This window comes from Gobio gobio, assembly GCF_949357685.1.
Source record: "Gobio gobio genome assembly, chromosome: 22".
Lineage (NCBI taxonomy): Eukaryota > Metazoa > Chordata > Actinopteri > Cypriniformes > Gobionidae > Gobio > Gobio gobio.
Window position 1 is genome coordinate 7,261,925 of NC_137118.1, and position 24,804 is coordinate 7,286,728.

The 24,804-nt window shown below is 36.2% G+C and overlaps 2 protein-coding genes across 3 annotated transcripts; both read left to right on the forward strand.

The window, feature by feature from the left end:
- The first annotated feature begins 3,104 nt into the window (after positions 1 to 3,104).
- LOC307118846 (T-cell surface glycoprotein CD1b2-like) lies at positions 3,105 to 8,629 on the forward strand. Of its 2 annotated transcripts, XM_079804671.1 has the most exons (6): positions 3,109 to 3,373; positions 3,893 to 3,953; positions 4,103 to 4,453; positions 4,573 to 4,869; positions 4,991 to 5,080; positions 6,256 to 8,202. In XM_079804671.1, exons 1-6 carry the CDS (start codon positions 3,338 to 3,340, stop codon positions 6,387 to 6,389), a joined length of 969 nt encoding a protein of 322 aa, XP_079660797.1. In that variant the 5' UTR covers positions 3,109 to 3,337; the 3' UTR covers positions 6,390 to 8,202. The 2 variants fall into 2 exon arrangements, with proteins under 2 accessions (XP_079660798.1, XP_079660797.1); XM_079804672.1 differs by lacking the exon at positions 4,103 to 4,453 and having other exon boundaries at positions 3,105 to 3,373; positions 6,256 to 8,629.
- Positions 8,630 to 11,782: 3,153 nt separating this feature from the next.
- On the forward strand, positions 11,783 to 23,951 carry btg3 (B-cell translocation gene 3). The gene is made up of 5 exons (XM_079804667.1): positions 11,783 to 11,867; positions 16,028 to 16,234; positions 16,328 to 16,465; positions 19,554 to 19,755; positions 23,312 to 23,951. The coding sequence occupies exons 2-5, from the start codon at positions 16,062 to 16,064 to the stop codon at positions 23,522 to 23,524; spliced, it is 726 nt and encodes a 241-aa protein (XP_079660793.1). The 5' UTR covers positions 11,783 to 11,867; positions 16,028 to 16,061; the 3' UTR covers positions 23,525 to 23,951.
- Positions 23,952 to 24,804: the final 853 nt, after the last annotated feature.

The following is a 24,804-nucleotide window of genomic DNA, read 5'->3' on the forward strand; positions in this document are numbered from 1 at the left end:
TGTAAAAAAAAATGCTAATACATTAACTGATGTTTAGAAACTAGACCTCGTGGATTTTCACAGACCGTGATGATGCATTTCCAAAATAATTAACATTGTAAATCTATTTTTATATATTTTTTACATTGACAATTATATTACACAGACATTAAATTATGAAAGAGTATAACTGGTCTTTTTCTCTTAAAATATCATCAATAAGTCAGGACAAGATGTTTTCATTACTTTTACTCATCCAAATACATTTTAAGTTATAAAGGTTTCAACTAGGCAATATATATGTGTGTATATATATATAGATTTGAAATGCTAATTTGATTATACTTAAATATTTACAGCAGGAACTGAACTTGTGTTTTTAAGGTGAATTTTGGGGGGGGGGGTGTACTAGTGATTCTTTCGGAGAATTGTGGAAACACAATAGATTTCTTTCCTTTTCTTTTTTTCCCCCTTTTCTGCAGTTGGGGCAAATGGAAATGCAAAAATAATATTTGATATGGTCTCCCATTCTTCATTTAGCCTGTAGAGCCTTACTTCTGCGATCAACACGCGGAAATGATCAGTAATACAAATATGTATTGCAATATTTCTCTTTCTGTTTTCTCTAGATATCATCAAAGTGTAACTCTGTGACCACATGTGTATGGATGCTTCTGTCTGGTATTTTAATTAGATTTTTTTTTTATATTTATATAATTATATTTAATTTAAATATTTATTTATTATATAATTAATTATTTTTAATCAATGGTATTTTAAATGAAATCTAGTTAACTGATTAGTGATAACTAAAGTTTAAAATATTATGAATAATAATAATAATAATAATAATAATAATAATGCAGCCCTGTCTTTTTCAGTTATATCTGGACATCCAGAATTCGATGGCACCTCAGTTCATTCTGTTCATCGAGGACAGTCAGTCAATATCAGCTGTAACTACAAACCATCAAATGACACTGAAGGATTCATAGTGGAACTGGAAACTAATAATACACTGTGCTCAGTGATATATAATAACATATCATGGACACGTCAAACATCATGTAAAGATCATGTTAGATTTATCTGGATTCCAAAGACTGAGGAAATGTTATTTGAAGTATCAAATCTGCAGATAAATGATATTGGCACTTACAAATGTGTTGTGATAAGAAATATACCACCTCCTTCTGAGCTTTTGAGTGAAGAAAGAACATTTGTTCAAGTGATTGGTACGTTTATTATGAGTATCAGAAATTATAGTAACCTGAGTGTAGATCATACATTGTAACAAATATCTGCTCCTAATAAATTAGCTTTTTACCAATAACTCTTATATTTCTTATATTTCCTAGCACACCCCAATGTGTCCGTGTCACGTGTAAGAGCATGGGATGGATTTCACAGGATTCTTTGTCGCTCTGAGGGGTTTTTCCCTTCTGCTCTAGAGCTGGTGTGGATGAGAAATGGAGGATTTCAGAACGTCTCTCTCACACACAACATTAACAAAGCCAACCCAGATGGATCATTCACCCTCCATTCATATTTGAACGTGTCCGACTGTACAAACTACTCGTGTTGGGTAAATCACTCATCCCTGAGCCGACCGATGATTCTCCACCTGCCTCCTGCTGACTGTTATGACAACACAGAGACGTTTAAAGGTATTACACATTACATACATCTTTTTATCATGTAGAAACATCAGAATACAGAATGACCCTTTAGTAATCATCTTTTAGGCTTTATATGGATAGGTTTGTTCATCACTGCACTGCTAACTTCTGTCCTCCTGATCATCGTAGTAAAGTGTGAGTATGTCACCAAGTTTAAAATATGATCTTATCTCCAAAACAATGTCTTCCTCATGTTTTCAACAATAGTTTTTTTTGCATCAATAATCTCCTCTCAAGGTTGTCCATGGAGATCCTGTAAAGAGCCTGTAGAGGTCAGTGTCCCGTCTGAGTGTTTCCTACACCCTGAACTGAAGACTGAGGTGCTGCTGGATTCAGTACTGGGTGATCATCATCCAGCTAACAAACACCTCCACAAAACTGATTATTCTTGTATATTATTCCAGTGAGCCATGTATAACGTGTGCAAATACAGTTTAAACCCTCATTTGTGTCATTTATTTTATTTTCATTTTCAAGCAATATAGGTCAGTCAGTTTTTAGCCACATGCCTGAAAACCCATAAATCTCCAGGACCACCCTTCTTTTTTACATTTACATTTTCATGGTGTTTTTAGTTTGAGTAAATTCACTACAATCCAGGTTAAAATATTATTTTGTCCTTGTGATAATAAAGATATGAAGTGAGGTGAGAGTAGCTACACTGCAAAAATGCTTTAATATTTTTGTCTTGTTTCCAGTCCAAATATCTAAGCATTTTTGAAATGTTTGCATAAAACAGAACTTTGGGACAGAAGCAAGATTTTAATCAGAATCAATATTATTTTTCTTACCCCATTGGCAGATATTTTTGTTTGTTTTAAGCAAAAACTCACTATATTTTGAAGTGTATCTTATGTAAGATCTAGTAAATTCATCTTATTTTAAGAATTTTTAGATATTAAGACTGGAAACAAGACAAAAATACTACATAAGAAAAGCATTTGTTTTGCATTTTTTCCCCTGTTGACTGGCCACCAAAGTTTATCACTTTTTTATGACTGCAGTTGATACCCTGATATAGATACATATGCTCATGTTGAAATAAATTGAAGGTAACAATAGTCATTCTAAGTGGATACTATAGGTCAATTTTTCACAACACAAGTTCACGAGTTTATCAGTTCACCAAACACCACTTTGCAAGCTAGAGGGCGCCATTGTCCAATTTATAAAACGGCGCACCGTCCTCATTGTCAAATGTGACAGGACCATTATCATTTCTGTTCCCATTTCTGTTATTTTAGTTCATTTGATTACTTCGTTCGATTGGTAAACTTTACAGAGCACAACACTTCCACCCTGCATCTATTTATGTGACAGTTACTTCTCCATTGTAGCTTAGACAATGAGCTCTGATTGGTCCTATCCAATCAGTGAAGGCCTAAATGAAAACGGCACTGCGATTGGCTGCTCCCTGGATGAATACAACTTTGTAGGTCGTTTGTCAGTCAGAAAAACTGCGTGAGAAACTCGAAGCGCCCTTGAGTGTCATGACTTAAATTATAGTTAAAAATAAAGTTTTATTTTGGTTCAGTCTACAAATTATGTAGCCCACTCTCAGACTGCCTCAGTCGGATTGGTTGAGCTGATTTCTGACTTGACTAAAATTGCGTGGCCGCCTCAGACCGACATCACTTCTTCATTTGCACCATCATGAGTTAGAACAGCGACGATGCAAAATGCAAAAGAGGATGCTGTTTCTGAAATGTGAAATGGTGAGAAAATGGGGGTTTTATAAATAATAGCTATATCTATGCAAAAATATTTTTGTTTCTGGTGAATTTCATAAATAATCTGAATCAGCTTTTGCTTTCTGATGTTTTTACATGCTTTGGTCAGTTTTATGAAGCATCTATACAGTAATGTGTGTGATATTTGTAGTCTTAAAATGTATCACTTTGTGCAAAGACTAGCTGCTTATATTCTTGAATGCTTGAATCTGATTGGTCAGTTGTGGCATTATATTTGTCAAATATATTTGGGGGAAACAAATGCTGTATAATAACTACAGTAAGGCTTGGCAAGCGGTCTCCTACTCGTGCTAGTTTCATGTATTTTGTATCCTCTCATTTGACAAAGTAATTATATTATAATAAGTAGTAAGTAATTATAATATTTCATGTTTATTTATTAAACTAAGCATCTAAGCATGTACAGTCAGCCAGTCATTATTGAAGAAAAAAATCTATTTGTATGAATATGTATTATTGTATTTCTCTGTTTGTTCTTAATAGATATCATCAAAATGTAACTCTGTGACCACATGTGCGCTGATGCTGCTGTCCTTGTTTTCTGGTGATTATACAATACTATTCAAAATGTGACAATTCTCTGAACTTTATGAATCTTCATACTGTGATGCAACAATGACAATAAAGGCCCCTACTTTTTTAATATGACTTCAAATAAAAGTGAATTTTTATTGGGTGTCCTGTCTTTTTCAGTTATATCTGGACATCCAGAATTAAATGGCACCTCAGCTCATTCTGTTCATCGAGGACAGTCAGTCAATATCAGCTGTAACTACAAACCATCAAATGACACTGAAGGATTCACAGTGGAACTGCATACTAATTATAAACTGTACTCAATGATGTATTATAACAAATCATGGATAAATCAATCATGTAAAGATCATGTTAGATTTATCTGGATTCCAAAGACTGGGGAAATGTTATTTGAAGTATCAAATCTGCAGATAAATGATACTGGCACTTACAAATGTGTTGTGACAAGAAATATACCACCTCCTTCTGAGCTTTTGAGTGAAGGAAGAACATTTGTTCAAGTGATTGGTACGTTTATTATGAGTATCAGAAATTATAGTAACCTGAGTGTAGATCATAAAACATTGTTACAAATATCTGCTCCTAATAAATTAGCTTTTTGCTCTTAAATTTCTTATATTTCCTAGCACACCCAAGTGTGTCCGTGTCACATGTAAGAGCATGGGATGGATTTCACAGGATTCTTTGCCGCTCTGAGGGGTTTTTCCCTTCTGCTCTAGAGCTGGTGTGGATGAGAAATGGAGGATTTCAGAACGTCTCTCTCACACACAACATTAACAAAACCAACCCAGATGGATCATTCACCCTCCATTCATATTTGAACGCGTCCGACTGTACAAACTACTCGTGTTGGGTAAATCACTCATCCCTGAGCCGACCGATGATTCTCCACCTGCCTCCTGCTGACTGTTATGACAACAGAGGTATTACATTTTTTTTTTTATAAATAACATATAGTATGTCTCATGTAAATATTAGCAGTTCTGTTACAATTTTTTATGCAATCATTGTGTTATGTAATTCTGCTCAATCCCTCTTTTATAGATACAAATACATGGATGACTCTGTCTCTGGTGACTTGTGTGCCGCTGATTCTTGCCATACTGATTATCACAGTCGCGTGTGAGCGTTTCAGTGAGTTTAATATTTAATCTCCAAAATATAGTGTCTGTTCTTATGAATTTAAATCTGAGTTATCACTCTCTTGGTATGGAATCTTTAACAGAATAATGATGTAAGTGAAATCTAACAAACAAACACAAATTAAAGAATAATGAAGTTTCTATATGCATGTTCAGAGTTAAACAAAATGTGGTTACATAATTCAGAATTTTTAATATGAAATTGCTTGTAAACTTAAAATTTAAATGCAAAGATATGACAATTAACATTGAATTAAACGTAACATTTTTAAGTAGAATTATTAAAATAACGCCTAATATTACTTTTGATGAAGCAGAGTTCAAAAATAACAATACTTTCCATTACATCCAATTTTTTACGATGGTGATTTTTCATGTGCCTATAGACTGAATATGTAAACATGTAAACCCTAACGCTCAAAATAATTCATTGGTTTGAGTTGAGCCAACTCAAATAAAAAAAATTAGTTCAACCAAATTAACTTTTATGAGTATTTATAACTTTCTTTTTCATTTGAGTTCTCAAAACTGACACACTTTAAGTAATCTGAATTGTTTCTATATTTTGAGGTTTATGGACAAACTTTAATTTAACTGAAACTGGTTTGGGGTTTTTATTTCCCAGCATGCTTTGCCAGGACACTGAAGGGAGAGGGAGAGTAAATGCCAAAATTTAGTGTCATTTTTTTTGTGCAAGATTAATGTTAAGTGGGATGTTTAGTAGTGTTTAATGTTTTGTTATACTACAGTTTTTTTCTACAGTGTACGTACACTGTACAAAATGACAACGACTCCTGAGCGTTATGAAACCAAGGTTATTTACTGTGACTGAAACTGAAATTACCAAAACATGAACAGCTCATCAGATGCTGTGTTCCCTCACGCACATGGTATTATACAAATGAAATTTGCATATGCCTCTTACCTACACTTAGTTTATCACAGCATGCATATCAGAATTAGTCTTGTTTTACACGTTGTGCGTGTCCTCATGAATTCATTTTAAGAAAATGACAATTTTATTTTATACGGAATATAAACAAAATAACAGTGCAAATTGTTTAGGGGTGGGCAGGGACGACTCCTCTTATGCATTGCTTTTTCTTATAGTCTCATAATAGCTATCAGACCTACACTGATCAAGCCATTATTCCTATGTTGTTCCAGGAAGAGCACGTCGGCGGTCTGTGCCTCCTGTAGGAGTGAGTGTCACACCTGAGCCTGAGATGTTGTATTCAAGACTGGGTGATCATCATCCAGTTCCATGCAGCCCTGTTGGAGTCCACTCATCTCCACGATAAACACTGAATGAAGACATTTTACAATGATTGATAGCCTGATACATGTCTATATCATTCACTGACCAGCCAACTTGTGTATGTAATATAGTGATTTATATTTTCATGCTTTTTTGCTTAACATTTTGATTGCATATACACCAATCAGGCATAACATTCCTAATATTGTGTTGGCCCCCCTTTTGCTGCCAAAACAGCCCTGACCCTTCGAGGCATGGACTAGACCCCTGAAAGCGCGCTGTGGTATCTGGCACCAAGATGTTAGCAGCAGATCCTTTAGGTCCTGTAAGTTGCAAGGAGGGGCCTACGGTAGCTCGTCTGTTTGATCAGACCACACGGGCCAGCCTTCGCTCCCCACGTGCATCAATGAGCCTTGGCCGCCCATGACCCTGTCCCCGGTTCACCACTGGTCCTTCCTTGAACCACTTTTGATAGATACTGACCACTGCAGACCGGGAACACCCCACAAGAGCTGCAGTTTTGGAGATGCTCTGTCCCAGTCGTCTAGCCATCACAATTTGGCCCTTGTCAAACTCACTCAAATCCTTACGCTTGCCCATTTTTCCTGCTTCTAACGCATCAACTTTGAGAACAAAAATGTTCACTTGCTGCCTAATGTATCCCACCCACTAACAGGTGCCGTGATGAAGAGATAATCAGTGATATTCATTTCACCGGTCATAATGTTATGCCTGTTTGGTGTATATGTGCACACAAAATACCATGAGGCTCTGTTATTTGCAGCTTCAGCACTAACCCAATTAAATGGTTTGCTGAGTGCAGTTTTCTTTTCTGTGTTGATGTATTACCTATTTCAATAATTCATTTATAAATAGTTCATTCTTTATTTGTCATGTGTACTGCTTTTGCACCTTTTCCCATGACCCACACCTTGCATTTAGACATTGTGTGGTTAAAATAACCAGACCGCTTCTTCTCATGTCAGCAGATCATGAAGATGAGGCTCTAAAAAGAGTCTTGTTGGAGACAAATACGAGCAAATAAGTCTACAGTACATTTGGTTTCACTATTTGAACACTTTTTCTTCTTCGGCTATAGGAATAAAACTAAACCCTGAGTTGTTTTCAGGGCCTTGCAACACACGTATAGGTGCCATCCAATCAAAGGTCTGAAAGAGTTTTGATTGGCTTCTCACTATGAGTACTGATCAACAAAACAAAACTCTGCAAGTATTGGTTTAAGTGATAGATTTAAAAAAAAAAAAAAAAAAAACTACTTCGTTTCTCTTCCGCATACACACTACTATCTCAGACTGCCTCAACCTGATTGGTTGAGCTGGTTTCTGACTGGACTAAAATGACGTCGCCACCTCAGACCAACATCACTTCTTCATTTGCACCATCAGGAGTTAGAAGCGTCTGTACCTGCAAAATACAAAAGAGGATGCAATCTCTGAAAAATGACAAGGTGAGAATATGGGAATTTTTAGTATTTTGTGTTGCTGGTGAATTTGATAATTAACTTTTATCGACTTTTTATTAACTGAAACAATACTTGTTTTTCTCTGAAGTGCACTAAGGTATGCGTGCCATTTTGGGAGCCATAGTAAATTCATATCAAATATTTAGTCTTGCAATGTAGCACTTAGAGGAAAGACAAACTGCATGTTGTGTGGCTCTCTGACATAATTTTGATTGGTCAATTGTTGTGTTCTACCCAAATATTTTACTAGGTTTCATTACTACATAGTTAACATGAACTAACATTTTATTTATACCAAAAGTTGTATCTGTTAACATTTAATGTACTGTTAGCTAACATTTACATTTTTATAACATTAACAAAGGTTAATAAATGCTGTAAATAAATGTATTGCCCATTGTTAGTTAATGTTAGCTAATGCATGATATTTAGAAATTAGACCTCATGGATTTTCACGGATGATTTCCAAAATAATTAACATTGTAAATCTATTTTTATATATTTTGTACATCGACAACACTGTTATTGTCACAATCACAAGTGAGAGTGCCCCTGATTACCACCTGAGGGCACTCCACTTCAGACTGTCACTCCACCCCGGACTGTCACTCCATCACAAACTACATTATCCATAATCCTTTGCCCGGACTCATCATCACTCATTGTTTGCACCTGTGTTTCATCACCTCATTACCCCAGCCTATATAAACCATGTTCACTCTGTCATTAACTGCGAAGTCTTGTTTGTTGTAAACTGCATTTCTGAGCGTTTCCCTGGTTTCATGTCTCTGGTTTTGGATTTCTTGCCTGTTCCGTGGATTGCCTGTCTCTCCTGCCTTGTTTGCCTGTTTGGATTGCTTGCCTGTGTATGACCTTTTGCCTGTTTTTGACTACGATTGTGGATTACCCCTTACAAATAAAGCTGCATTTGGATTCTCAACCTCTGTCTCTGAGCAGTACGTTACAGTTATATTATATTACACAAACATTCAATTATAAAAGAATAAAGAGCATAACTGATCTTTTTCTCTTAAAATATCATCAATAAGTCAGGACAAGATGTTTTCATTACTTTAACTCATCAAAATAAATTTTAAGTTAAAGGTTTCAACTAGGCAAATATATATGTATTGTGTATGTGATTATACTTAAATATTTACAGCAGGAACTGAACTCAAGTTTTTAAGTTGAATTTTGGGGGGGGTTTGTACAGTGATTCTTTCGGAACGTTTTGGAAACAATAGATTTCTTTCTTTTGCTCTGTCACCCCCCCTTTTTCTGCAGTTGGGACAAATGGAAATGCAAAATTAATATTTGATATTTGATATGGTCTCCCATTCTACATTTAGCCTGTAGAGCCTTACTTCTGCGTTCAACACGCGGAAATGTGAAAATGATCAGTAATACAAATATGTATTGCAATATTTCTCTTTCTGTTTTCTCTAGATATCATCAAAGTGTAACTCTGTGACCACATGTGTATGGATGCTTCTGTCTGGTATTTTAATTAGATTTTTTTTTTTATTATTAGATTTATATATTTATATTTAATTTAAATATTTATTTATTATATAATTATTTTTTTATCAATAGTATTTTAAATTAAATCTAGTTAACTGATTAGTGATAACTAAAGTTTAAAACATTATGAATAATAATAATAATAATAATAATAATAATAATAATGCAGCCCTGTCTTTTTCAGTTATATCTGGACATCCAGAATTAAATGGCACCTCAGTTCATTCTGTTCATCGAGGACAGTCAGTCAATATCAGCTGTAACTACAAACCATCAAATGACACTGAAGGATTCATAGTGGAACTGGAAACTAATAATAAACTGTGCTCAATGATATATTATAACAAATCATGGACACGTCAAACATCTAGTAAAGATCATGTTAGATTTATCTGGATTCCAAAGACTGAGGAAATGTTATTTGAAGTATCAAATCTGCAGATAAATGATACTGGCACTTACAAATGTGTTGTGACAAGAAATATACCACCTCCTCCTGGGCTTTTGAGTGAAGAAAGAACATTTGTTCAAGTGATTGGTACGTTTATTATGAGTATCAGAAATTATAGTGCCCTGAGTGTAGATGTAACAGTGTAACAAATATCTGCTCCTAATAAATGAGCTTCTTACTCATAATTCTTATATTTCCTAGCACACCCCAGTGTGTCCGTGTCACGTGTAAGAGCATGGGATGGATTTCACAGGATTCTTTGTCGCTCTGAGGGGTTTTTCCCTTCTGCTCTAGAGCTGGTGTGGATGAGAAATGGAGGATTTCAGAACGTCTCTCTCACACACAACATTAACAAAGCCAACCCAGATGGATCATTCACCCTCCATTCATATTTGAACGTGTTCGACTGTACAAACTACTCGTGTTGGGTAAATCACTCATCCCTGAGCCGACCGATGATTCTCCACCTGCCTCCTGCTGACTGTTATGACAACACAGAGACGTTTAAAGGTATTACACATTACATACATCTTTTTATCATGTATAGAAACATCAGAATACAGAATGACCCTTTAGTAATCATCTTTTAGGCTTTATATGGATAGGTTTGTTCATCACTGCACTGCTAACTTCTGTCCTCCTGATCATCGTAGTAAAGTGTGAGTATGTCACCAAGTTTAAAATATGATCTTATCTCCAAAACAATGTCTTCCTCATGTTTTCATCAATTGATCAGGTTTTTTTTTTTTGCATCAATAATCTCCTCTCAAGGTTGTCCATGGAGATCCTGTAAAGAGCCTGTAGAGGTCAGTGTCCCGTCTGAGTGTTTCCTACACCCTGAACTGAAGACTGAGGTGCTGCTGGATTCAGTACTGGGTGATCATCATCCAGCTAACAAACACCTCCACAAAACTGATTATTCTTGTATATTATTCCAGTGAGCCATGTATAGCGTGTGCAAATACAGTTTAAACCCTCATTTGTGTCATTTTTTTTTCAAGCAATATAGGTCATGCAGTCAGTTTTTAGCCACATGCCTGAGAACCCATAAATCTCCAGGACCACCCTTCTTTTTTACATTTACATTTTCATGGTGTTTCATGGAGTAAATTCACTGCAATCCAGGTTGCAATATTATTTTGTCCTTGTGATAATAAATATATGAAGTGAGGTGAAAGTAGCTACACTGCAAAAATGCTTTTCTTACTTAATATTTTTGTCTCGTTTCCAGTCCAAATATCTAGGCATTTTTGAAATGTTTGCTTAAAACAGAACTTTGGGACAGAAGCAAGATTTTAATCAGAATCAATATTATTTTTCTTACCCCATTGGCAGATATTTTTGTTTGTTTTAAGCAAAAACGCACTATATTTTGAAGTGTATTTTATGTAAGATCTAGTAAATTCATCTTATTTTAAGAATTTTTAGATATTAAGACTGGAAACAAGACAAAAATACTACATAAGAAAAGCATTTGTTTTGCATTTTTCCCCCTGTTGACGTGCCACCAAAGTTTATCACTTTTTTATGACTGCAGTTGATACCCTGATATAGATACATATGCTCATGTTGAAATAAATTAAAGGTAACAATAGTCATTCTGAGTGGATAGGTCAATTTTTCACAACACAAGTTCACGAGTTTATCAGTTCACCAAACACCACTTTGCAAGCTAGAGGGCGCCATTGTCCAATTTATAAAACTGCGCACCGTCCTCATTGTCAAATGTGACAGGACCATAGGACACCAGTCCGTTATCATTTCTGTTCCCATTTCTGTTATTTTAGTTCATTTGATTACTTCGTTCGATTGGTAAACTCTGCAGAGCACAACACTTCCACCCTGCATCTATTTATGTGTTTTATATCAGCTCTTCTTCTCCACACTCTGCCAAGTGCCAATCTCTCGTTTCATGAATCAAAAGAATCGACTCATGAATCATTTCCTCTGAGCATGCGCACAAGACAAAGTCACGTCACCCGTGTTCGCGCGGAGCAGATCTGGAAGTGTGTTGTGCGCCAGGCGGGCAGCAGGAGTTGTCCACATGTGGATGAAAGGAAAACACGGTCAGTAAATCTGTTTGTAGGGATGTAGAGAACTCGCATATAAGTCAAATGTTTATAAGCTCAAAATATTATATTAAAAATGATTTGAAAAATTAGTGTTTTAAAGGAAAATGTTAGAAAAGCCAACTGAAAATGAGGCCACGTTAACTTCGGCTAGGCTACAGTTAGCTAGTTTAAATTTTTTATAATTAATTCAATATTTATTAAAAATGGAAATGTATAGTTTAAATATGCTATTTAAATAAGATCGCTGCCGTTAGCTCGTGGTGTCCAGTTGGGAAACTAAAACACATTTTTCTTCTGTGACTAACGGTCTACCAAATAAGTTTTTTGACATATAATGAGCAATAATCATTAATACATTTTTTAGTAAATATATTCGAATGAAAAAACTGATAACGGAATTTATAGGTTTTTAATATGACGTTTATTGTCCGCTAGATAATATTTGGTAAGTTAAGCTACAACTCGGGAATTAATAAAAAATTACAATAATTATGAAAATGTAATTGTTTTTAAAAAAAAAAAAAAAAAAAAATAAGATGGAGGATTATTTTGTATGTTGGTGCCAGGTTGGTGCTAAGGCCCATATAGACTGTTGGTCATTTCTGCCGTGATCTTGTTTTTCAAACGGTCGTGCTGTATTAGCGCGCCATCCCGCTGTTCTGTCCCGCGCGCGCGCGCCGTCTGACCGCCCAGCTGTGTGCTAATCACTTGCTCTAGTGCTCTCTCTAGGGCTGCGTCTTAATCAGCTCCCTAGTTCAGTATTCAGGGAGTCAGCACATTGACTCATTCCCTGATCAGTGCCCTGAATACTGAACTAGGGAGCTGATTAAAAGCTAGGCTTAGTGTCCATAGACAGCCAAGATCTTTAAGAGCTTATGTTTCTGCTACATGCGTAGATTGATGTGTATGATGTCGAGGGATTGATGATTCAGATAGAAACCTGATCTCAAAAAGTTAATTTTCATCCCTTTATTTATTTATTTTTTCCATTCATGTATTATTTAATGTATTATTATTATTAGTAGTAATAGTAATAAAATGCTTCATGTTGATTTAAATATCTAATTGTTTTATTTAATGAATAATTTACTAAATAAATAAAAAATACATTAATATTCAAAAGTTGGGGGTCAATTTTTTGAAAGCTATCAGGCTTCATTTATTTGAAAATCTAGTAAAATAGTGTTATTGCCAAATATCATAATTTAAAATAACTTATCTTTTAAAGGCACGATATGTAACATTTTTTAGATTAAAATATCCAAAAACCACTAGAACAACGTTATATATTTTATTGACTTATGTACTAAAACATTTTACACTTTCACATTCTTTCTGGGAAAAGAAATGTTAAAAAATTAATGAATAGTAATCTCAAAATTAATATCACAAATCTGACAATATAATTAACATCAATGTAAACAAACAAAAAATGTAATACCACTTGGTAATATATAGTTATATCAACCTAAAACTTAACATCAAGAACATCCAGGTAAACAGACACCTGAACTAGGGGTGGATGATTATTTTTGTTATTTTAATTTATCTAAAAACAGTAGTCTTCACATGAATTAAATATACACTGATACATAATAAAGCTACAAAGGTTATTCAGCCAAGAGCACAGTGATTTTCTCTTGTTCTTTTGTTGTTTGACAGACAGCGGCAGGTTTACTGTTTTAGCAGGTTTACTGTTTTAGCAGGTTTACTGTTTTAGCAGGTTTACTGTATTAGCAGGTTTATATTAGCAGGCTGTCACTTTAAGACCTAGTGCAAGGATCCTATAGAGTGCCGAAGTAATGACGTCACTTTGTAGGCCAACCCGGAAGTTAGCGGCGCATGGGTTCCCTCGATCAAAAAGCCATTCATTTTCCCCATAGACTTTTGGAAAATCGCAAAAAATAAGATCTGTGTTAAACAAAGAGTAATGACCCTTACACGTTTTGTCTACCAAAATAATCTTTACAAGTTAATCCAAAATGTATACATTTTGAAGCCCAAATAAAGCCGTCAGATATAAAATGCTAACGGTAGGCTATAAACGGACTACAGCACACCATGGTCGCGGATCAACGTCATCATCAAGCTTCTCAAACTTTATTTAAAAGCACGCTCGCTCATTATGATCTGCGCTGTGTATGAACACTTATCCACTTTTTCATGAGAAATATTGCCCATTCGTTTTTTCCAAAAATGTTAGAAACTAATTTTGTTTATGCGTGCCTCTCTGAGATTTATCTTTTGTTAATGTTTTTTCAGACAATATGATTATCACTGTGATAACATTAAATGACATGAAACACAACCCAGTCTCTTTTTGTTAAATGCAAGTTTATGTATGATCAATAATACAAAACGTATAATAAGCTACACATGAAATAAAGCAAACAATTCAGTCAAACATTCAAAGTCAGTGCTAGTCGGCTAACTTACAACGGTAACGTACAGTTATAGCCTAAAAATAAACAAGTAATGAAACTTATCTTTGCACTCAGCCTAAACGATTTGCCAGGGAACAAATTATAGATCCATGAGAGCAAATATGGGCCGTTAAATCTCCACAAGACGAATTATAGCTGGAGACGCCACAGAGACATCAGAGCCAGCGGCAGACGGCAGAAGGACTAGCCGAGGAAAGTCTACTCTCGCCGGCTAAACAAGCGCTGACCGCCGCTGACTCACTGGAGCTCACAACTCCGATAACACCAGATAAAATGTTTAAATAGGCACTCTTCTTATAAATAAACCACAGATTTGAGCTTTAAACAACTACATTATCTACATTATCAAGTTTTGTCACACATTAACAGTAGATTTTAACACAAAAAGACTTGTAAACACAGCCCATATCAGCCATTTCTCAACGAGACAAACATGTGAAGAGAGTAAACTCCAAATGTTCAAGCATCAACTTTGCACGAATAGCGCGATTTATTCACGCCACATAAGTACTTCATTCTTAGGCTGAAACGCGGGCTAGTGAGAGATTGCCTGTTTGTCACGATGACGTCTAAAGACCCCGCCAAAGGATGTAGTCCCTTTTAGCAACTTGTTAGCAACCATCGTTTTTAAGACACAATAAAGTCTTAAAAAATCACAAGCAGGTTATAACTAGTGTGTTTTATGTCATAGATTAAAACGTGAAAATATATAGAGGCTTTGTTAACCACAGACCTTATTTCAGGCGATTTAGCAAAAACCCATTCAAAAAACCCATAGACTTTAGGGCGAGGGAACCCATAGGGCTAAAATGCTAACTCACTTCCGCGTTTTGGCCTACAAAGTGACGTCATTACTTCGGCACTCTATTGACACGCATTCGGTTTCTTTCCTCGACTGATATCGTTCACTTAAAGCATAACCGGCTGTGTTTATATGAATACTCAAGACAGCCATTTTGACATAACTGTGTGTGTAACGTTCGAGTGTGTAACAAGACACGAAACAGAACTGAAGGGATCTTTCAGAGAGGTGGTGTGTGTCAGACAGCGTGATACTGCAAGGAGTTGTTTTTCGCAAGTTCATGTTGTCATCAAGCTACGCCTTTGTTTTGAATAAGCAACCTCTATCAACTGCAAAAATTACATATTGTGCCTTTTAATATATTTTGAGCTGTATTTATTCCTGTAAATTTTCAGCATCATAACTCCAGTCTTCTGTGTCACATGATCCTAATTAATATGCTAATTCACTGCTCAAAAAACATTTCTTATAATCAATGATTAAAACGGTTGTGCTCCTTAGTACTTGTTATTTTTGATAAAATTTTAATAGTTTTTTTTTTAGGGATTCTTTGATGAATAATGTTCGGAGGAACAGCATTTATTTGAAGTGGAAAACTTTTGTAACACAGAAATGTCTGTACTGTCACTTTTGATCAATGTAATGCATTCTTACTAAATAAAATATTTTTATTATTATTAATTATCATTTGTATTATTTTTTTTTAAATATTCTTACAGACCCCAAAATTTAAAATAGTAGTGGATTATTTAATTATATTGATTTATTTCATAAAATAATTTAAAAAAATGGATGCATTTCTTTAATTGAAAGTTGTTTTGATTAAAAATGTATTTTATATTCATTAGAAAGCATTATTATCACGGGGTGTTGTTGTGGTATTTATAAGTCTGTATTTGCATTCACAGAAGTTGGACCTGAATTTCAGCTCAACAGCTAACGATGAAGAAAGAAATAGCAGCGGTGGTATTTTTCCTGAAGCGGTTGATAAAGAAGGCTGAGAAGTTGGACGCAGACAAGGTGGACCTGTTTGTGGAGCGGTTAACTGTAGCACTACAGGAGAAGTACAAGGGTCATTGGTATCCAGACAACCCCAGCAAGGGCCAAGCATTCAGGTACATCCTAGATCTCATGTTCTATAGAGTCACATGACAGGATGCATTTGATGTTTCACGTGTTAAAATGAGCTATAAATGTATCCTGCGCAGGTGCATCAGAGTGAACCGCTTCAATAAAGAGGATGCTGAATTGCTCAGAGCATGTGCTGAGAGTGGAGTGCAGTACAAAGACCTTGGTCTGCCTAAGGAACTCACGCTTTGGGTAGACCCTGGAGAGGTGTGCTGTAGGTGAGTTTATCTACTCATTTACAACTGTGTGTTGCTCAAATACAAAAGAGAAATTTACTTCTGAAATGGCTGCAGCAGGGATGGAAATTAGCACCCGCCACCAGCCAAATCCGGGTGATTTTGTGTTGTAGCGGGTAAACTCGCTTCACCTACCGGCCACCGTGGCGGGTAAATAAAAATAGCACAGCCTACTGTTTAACCTGGACGGCGGACACTTTTAGAGGAGACACACCTTCAAAAAAATGTGGCGTTACAAATCAAATTCACAATAACTAGTAGAGAAGTTTATTTGCGCGTAGTTGCGTTTTAGCGGCTTTATTGCCATAGCGGCTGAGTCTCGAGAACATGCGCTGGAAACTTGCGCGTTTTTTTAAAAACATATCGAGCTCGTGTCATGTCCACCGTTTGAACGCAAGAGGATCTCCAGATATAGGGCTGAAAAGAAAAAAAGGTATCAATGGGTCTGACCAGTAACTCGTGATGAACCTCAGGCGAACTGCACACTTTGCAGAGAAGCATTTCAGTTGCTCAGACTGACTGACTTAAAGCAGCAGCGCTGACACCCATCCGTGCTTATGGATAATATATTTATATAATATTCCGTACATTATCAGAACTTGGCAGACAGAATTATTATATATTTTTAGTAGGGATGGGCAACAGTGGTCGAGTAATCGAGTACTCGAACGTGACAGCGATCATCGATCATGAGAACGATGATCGCCCTGAAAAAAAAAATATTTGTCTCTTTTTTATTGGTTATTGCGTCGTTTTGCGCGGTACCGGAGGTCTGATTGGTTAGCGTTATACAGCCTCCAGACCGCGGCGAAATAAAGTGAAACTGAGGCGTGCACTGCAGTGATGTCTGGAATCACTGATCATTAAATGGTTAGTGCAAGATGTGCAGCGCCAATCTGTCATTAGCCTACATAGCATTATAATGAGAACACCGTGGAAAATGCTGTAAATGATCTGTGTTTAGTTCCCCGTGTATCAGCTGATCCACAGAGAAACTAGCGAGAACACTCAGACTAGCGCGAGAAGTTCATGTGCGCATTCGCGTCCTTTTCTGCAGATGCACGTTGTAAGATTACTTTTATGTTGTCTATATCTGATTAATCTAATATAAAACGCGTTTGGTTGAGCTTAATAAGCTAGCAAAGCGCTGCCGTTATACCGGCTGTTGTTCATTCTCTTCAGTTTCAGCTCAAATGCATTAATGCTCGAGCTCGACATGGTTTAGAGACAGATATTCTTTTCAGATAGGCTATTTCTTTCTTAGAATCATTGACATTAGTAATGCAGCACTGCTATACTGTTCTCGTATTTTTTAACAGTAGACTAGTTTATTTAAAGCTGTTTTTCGTTATGAGTTTGAAAACGCGCAGTGATGTCTGTAAACACTTCGATCATGAATAATAAAATTAAGTGCATGATGTGCAGAGTCAATCTGTCATAGCATTATAATGAGAACAGGATTTTAATAAAATGTTGTTTCTGTGTGCTTTCGTTGTCCGTGTATCAGCGTTGTTAAGGGAAGAGCGCATTCAAAATGTTCCGTTTCAAACCATAGCCTGTAAAATCTAGCACGCAGAAGTTCACGTGCGCATTCACGTCCTTTTGTGTTGATTTATGTCATAATAGGTTAATAATAATCTTCATATTAATATTGATATAGGGTGCGTTTGGTTGAGTTTATTAACCAGATAGCAAGGTCTGCAGGGTGGTGTTATTTCACAGTTTCAGCTCAAAGGCAATGCTCGATATTATTGACTTGGTTATTTGAGGCGGTCATTTTATAAAGATGTTTCTTTTTCAAAGACATTTATGCATCATAATCTAGCAGTTATTTTTTGTTTTATATGTTCATGTTTTCATATACCTGTTTTCATGTCACGTTTGTATTTGTCAACAACCATTTTCATAACAGTTTTCATTATATCAATGACGGACATGCCCCGCCCCCTGCACATGCCCCGCCCCCGAGCACTCGTTTTTGAGACCTATCGATGATCGAAATGAGAAATTGACAAAAATGCCCATCCCTAATTTTTAGACAGGTTAATTAATAGATTATAGCCTATTTAATGTTATTATTAATGTATCATTTTAATCATACATAATAAATAATCCTGCCATATAAAGTTTGACATTTATTAAAAGAATATTTAGATAAAAATGGGACAAATAATGACATGATAATATAGTCATACTTTAAGTAAATTAATAAAAAAAAAAAAATTTGAATTTCAGAATTGTCAAAAAAGTGATTACTGGTTCAGAATGACTGCTTAAAGGGACAGATCACCCAAAAATGAAAATTCTGTCATTTTCTCACCCTCAAGTTGTTCCAAACATGTATACATTTCTTTATGTTGAACACATTGGAAGATTCATTCCTACTATGGAAGTCAATGGTGCCCCCAAAGCAGCCTGGGTACAAACTTTCTTCAAAATATCTTTTGTGTTCAGCAGAACAAAGAAACTCATACAGGTTTGGAACAACATGAGGAAGAGTAAATGATGACAGAATGTTTTAGTTTTGGGTGAACTATCCCTTTAAAGTGCACCAAATAGGCTACTAAAGAGTTCTTTAGAAATAAATTAAATAATCAAATGTACAATAATATAAAATGTTATATTTTATATTGTTGTGAATGGGTGTCCCTTATTTTGCCACACTGAAGGTGGCAACCCTAGTATGTCATCAACACGCTTCAGAAGATGCCAAAACTAATAGTTTCATTGTTGGGACTAAAAACCTAAAACTGGAAGCCATAAAAGACCACGAATCATCCAAATGCCACCATTAATCTGCTCTACTCATTTAATGAAATGTATATCAGTTCATGGTTTGTGTGTGTATAAGAGAGAAAGAGAAAATGTCAGTATTTCATTGAGACTTGAGATTAAATAAACTGCTTAAGTATTGTAGAGCATGTAGTATTAATTTTCACATGCAGTTACTCATTGTCGGTTAAAAACAAGAAAGTGGCTGGTAAAAACATTGAGTGGCTGGTAGATTTTGAAATCCACCAGCCACAGTGGCCAGTGGACAAAAAAGTGAATTTCCATCCCTGGGCTGCAGGTATGGCGAGAGGAATCATGGTTTCACTGTGGCCACCTTCTCAAGTGATGACGATGATGATAAAGAGGATGTGACAAAGAAAGTGACGAGCGCTGTGGAGAGGGTCACGTCGGATTACCACTCCGGATCTTCCTCGGATGAGGACACCAGCTGCAGAGAGCCCCAGTACACCCCACCTCTCCACAACCACTCTCCATACCAGGTACAGTCTCTTAAATGAAATTGTATTGTCTTGATTGCCATAGGCACAATACTATTCAAAAGTTTGGGGTTGGTACATTTTTTTTTCTTCTGTTTTTGAAAGAATCGTCGTCTTCTTACCATGTGATATTTATTTGATCAAAAATGAATAAGTAAAAAAGTAATACTGTGAAATATTATCATCATCTAAAATGTTCAGCATCATTATTCCAGTCTTCATTGTGACATGATCCTTCAGATATCCTTAGCCGCTTTTCCTCTGCCAAATGGTAGAATGGTAAGGAACGGTTCCAGTTGTGTTTCCACTTGAGCCTGGTACGGCACGGTTGGCTAACCGTGCGGAAGTGTGCTGGTAGAATTCGTAAGGTGACGTCGCCACTCAGGATTGGTCACTTGTCTGTTGCCTGGCTGCCAGTTTCTCTGTAGCTGGCTAAGTGCTCTATTTGAGCAACGTAAACACAAATTAATAATAAAATTGAAAGAAATATCTGATCATCCTTCATAACGTGGTCGCTGTTTACATCTCATATCGTCTGTTACCAAGACTGATGCTTTTGTATGACATTCCAAAGAGCGGCCGTTATCAGCCTCACAGTGGAAATGAAACCGGAACTGGACCTGCTGGATCGGTACGGAATGGAACGGTTACGCAATGAGAACCGTTCGGCCCGACGGTGGAAAAGCGGCTATTTAATATATTTATTTGGTGCTCAAGAACATTTCTTCTTATTTTCAGTATTAAAAACAGTTGTGCTTTAATATTTTGATGGAAAACATTTTTAATTCACAAAAGAACAGCAGTTATTTGAAATGGAAATCTTTTGTAACATTATCAATTGAATGTGTCCTTGCAGAGTAGAAGTATTAATTAAAAAAAACTCACTTATCCCAAACTTTAACGGTATTGTAGGTTATTATTCATATTTATGTATATGGACTGTCTTACACAATCCCAAACGTAGAAACGTTCGGACATTTTGTAAATTTGTTAATTCCTTTAATAACTGACAAAAGTACATAGGAAAAATTTCCAATGTTTTCACTGAACAAGATAATTGTATTTTGTAAATGTGAAGAAATGTAAATTTTGTTGGCTGCAACACACTCCAAAAAAGTTGGGAAGGAGGCAAAAAAAGGTGAAAAATCAAATATAGAATTTAAGTTAAACTCTTTTGAAACAATAAGCAGGTGAACTGGTAATAGGTGAGGGTATAGTGATTGAGTGTCAAAGGAGCATCTCAGTCTTGCACTCAAAGATGGGTCATGGCTCATCACTTTGTGCTAAATATCATGAGAGAATTGTCAAACAATTAAAAAATCACATTTATCAAGGCATCATTGGTCCATCTATCATACACAATATTGTGAAAAGATTCAGGGAATCTATATATTGTATGTAGTGTAAGGCAGGAAACTTCTGTTGAATGTGTGTGATCTTTGAGCCCTCAGATGGCATTGCATGAGAAATAGTCATGCTACTCTGTTAATATAAACATGTGCTTGGGAGTACTTTGCCACTTGAATCTCTGTTATGCAAGGAGAAAGCTATACATCTGTTCAATGCAGAGATGCTGCCGAACTCTGGGCAATGTGTGCTGTGGTCAGATGAGTCCATATTTCAACTTGTTTGAGAAAAACGGACATTGAGTTCTGAGTTCTCAGTCCCAAAGACGAAATGGACCATCCAGACTTTCATCAGTGACGTGTGTGTGTATGTGTGACGGTACCACTGAGTTGGTGGCATATATTAGGATTGTAGAGACACATTTAATGGCATCAAGATGACATCTCTCCTGGGAAGCAACACAATACCAGGCCTCATTCTGCATGTGGTATAACAAACAGAGTGGTTTCATAGACTCTACACTGTAGAGTGGGTGTGCTTGACTGCCTGCAGTCCAGATCTCCTACTGGAAATTTCTGACAATCAGACAATGATGACCACAGAGCACAGACTGTTGAGCAGCTGTCTTGTGTCAGGCGAGATTGGGCAAAAAATCCACTTGCAAAACTTCAACAATTAGTATCCTCAATTGACCATTCGCAACGACCCGCCCCCTTTAGTTACTGTTGCTATGTCTGACAAGCCATGGGCCTCACGTCACATACACACGTTCTCACGTAGAGAAAACACACCGCGGAGTAAAGAGGACACTGACAACACGCCGACAAACAGGAGAGAGCAAGTTATTTTTATATGAAACAAAGTCTCAACTTTAAAATGTTGTCTTTTTTTAATAAATGTAAACTACAAATAGCGTTTTGTGGCTCTTTAATGTGTTGTGATCGCTGTAGCGCCTCAGTTAAAGCTGCTCGTGAACCGATCATCTCTTCCTTCTAGTTCATTGATAAGCATCAAATTAACATGAAAGGACACTAAAAGAAATGAAAGACGTCAGTAAACACCGTTTTTCAAGTTCAAGTCCACCAACGTTAATCTACAAAGGGCGTTTTCACACCTGAAAGTCTGCACCAAGGTCCGAACCAAAGTTCATGTTTTGATACTTTTTATATATTCGGTTAGTTTTGGTTTGGTTTCACATTGCAATCATGCGAGCGGACTAAAGAACTTTACATGACGCACTTGCGTCCACTCGTCAGCATCTATGTGGGCGGCATCTGGACATTGATTGGTTTGTAAACGGACGTGCGTCTGACGTCAGTGTCTTTGACAAGTTGAATGAACAGACGCATATCGCTGCCACTATTGAACAGTGCGCATTGCTTGACTCTTTTTTTTATTCGTTACGCTTAAAAGTGGGCATTTCTAGCTTTATATACACATATTTCTCATGTTTGTGAGGCAAGTTGCCTGCTGAGTTTCGGTTTATTTGAGACCCGCTCCAGTTCATGTGTAAAGCATGTGATCGCTCCCGTGAGTATTGTCTGCTATAGACTATTTGCTTCTTATTTATTAAATCCAGGCAATTATCTGATTAAACGTTGATTATTGGACCGAGACTACCTCTTTTCGTCGGACCAAATTTCGTCTGTTTGGTCCGGACCGTGGTACGGGGAGGTTTCACATCTGTAATTTTGATTCGGACCAAACTGAAAAGTCCGAAAATCCGGACCAAACAAGTTAGGTGTGAAAACGCCCTAACTCTCCTGACTGCTTTGTCGGACAAACCGGCAGATTCGGTCAATCAAACTCACGGCGAAGGGTGAATTCCCAAACATTTAAAAAGTGTCATTAAAAGGAAAGGTGATGTGACACAGTTGTAAACATGCCTTTGTCCCAACTTTTGGAGTGTGTTGCAGCCATCAACATCAAATTGTGTTTATATTTACAATTAGGTTGCTCACTGAAAACATTGGAAATCTTTTCCAATAAATTAAAAAGAGGTTTAACAAAGCATAGTTTCTTGATTTTTTTTTTATTTTTTTATTGCATTTTACAAAACGTCAGTTATTGCATTTGGGGTTGTAATGTTACTAGGCAACAGTTTTATTTAGAAATGCCATTTTTATTAAATATCGAACTGAAAGAGAGCTCTATAAATGTTTTTCAATGTTGTTAAATACATTTTCTTCTGTCATCCCTTTCTTTTGTAAAGCTTATTTATCCCAGTGCCCCGGTATGGAATCCTCTACCAAGAAAGAAGTTCGTCCCAGGGAAAGGGCATTACCCTCAGCGGCCACACTACATGATCCGCCCCCCTTGCAGACCCAACCATTCCTTTAAACCGCACAGCTGGGTCCAGCAGGGTTACCGCAGCAAGCACAGCTACTGGGGCAGCCCTTCCAACTTTGTGCACCAGCTTCAGTGACCACTGTTACTATAGTATGTTAGTTCATTGGTGTCAATGTGAGGGGTGTTTTTTGAAGTTACCACTAAGATGACTGACCAAATTTTTTTTAAAGTGTATTTTTGTAGTTCTGTCACTGTTTTTTGAATTTGTGACTGGTCTATTTTTTAAAGAAAGATAACAGTAACTGTTTGCACTTTAGATTATTTGTAATAGAACATGTATAAGGTAAACCTAGTACATATTGGATTAGGAATATTTCAAGTATTTTAATGGTATTGGAAATATGTGCTGTATTTATGTTATATGGGATCATTTGATAACACTTTACATCATGTTTTTGTCATAGTTTCGGTGACCAAATGTATTATTTATTCACATTAAAGTATTATGTATTGCATAGACCACTTAAATTATGGATAACATTAAAAACATTTTCAAGTAATATAAAATGGTTTTGATTATTTGATGTAACTGTTGTTTTTGTAGTTTTGTTAGAAAAACACTAGGTGGCAGTACGACATAGTATTCCACTTTTTCTTTAAATAGGGCACAGCCAGGAAGATCTAGGTGTACAATATCTTTGTCTTGTTTTCCAAATAGCATAACTGCAGTTTTGTTTTATAGGACAGTTTTATTAAGCTCGTTCTCTCAAGCAGTGCTGCTTTATTTTGAGGTGTATGTCATTTTACATGGGGAAAAACAGAAGTAGTACAGTGTTTTTTACAACTCGGATCATCAAGTTCACTATGCTGGCCACACCTTCCTCTGAGCAGAGCAAACTGTTCACATGACGAAGTCAAAGAGGAAATGACTATAATTTATGGTTATCAGCCCCACCATTACAGACTCGAGAGGAATTAACTAACAAATTCACTTTGCTTGTTTCCCACACCCTTGTCTGTTACAAGTGTGCCTCCAATATGCACCAGGTGCTTGGGAAAACAAGTTGCTGTCACAGTATATCGTTCATAATTATTTGGGCTACATTACAATTATTATTGCATTACACTCCTTAAATTCATATTAAAGTGTTTTGTAATGCACCAATCCATTTTCTGGAATTGCATAGATGAAGAATTAATTGCTTGTACTGTTTACAATTGCACATTTTATATGCAAATTTGTGGTAGATTAATTAACAATTGTGTGTTTTATATATATATATATACATACACACACGTTTTCAATTAATTTATTAAGTATTTGACCTAACATGGTGTTTTTATATGCTTAGACTTGCAAAAATAGATGCACATATTACAAATAAATCTAATCTTAGAAGTCAAGTAAATACAAGA

Excerpts from the sequence above, each read along its gene's own strand:
- LOC307118846 (XM_079804671.1), top strand. The coding sequence starts at position 3,338 with ATGCAAAAGAGGATGCTGTTTCTGAAATGTGAAATG. Across the intron at positions 3,374-3,892 it reads TGTTTCTGAAATGTGAAATG|ATATCATCAAAATGTAACTC; the intron begins GTGAGAAAATGG and ends TGTTCTTAATAG. Across the intron at positions 4,870-4,990 it reads TGACTGTTATGACAACAGAG|ATACAAATACATGGATGACT; the intron begins GTATTACATTTT and ends CCTCTTTTATAG.
- btg3 (XM_079804667.1), top strand. The coding sequence starts at position 16,062 with ATGAAGAAAGAAATAGCAGCGGTGGTATTTTTCCTGAAGCGGTTGATA. Across the intron at positions 16,235-16,327 it reads AGCAAGGGCCAAGCATTCAG|GTGCATCAGAGTGAACCGCT; the intron begins GTACATCCTAGA and ends TATCCTGCGCAG. Across the intron at positions 16,466-19,553 it reads CCTGGAGAGGTGTGCTGTAG|GTATGGCGAGAGGAATCATG; the intron begins GTGAGTTTATCT and ends CCTGGGCTGCAG.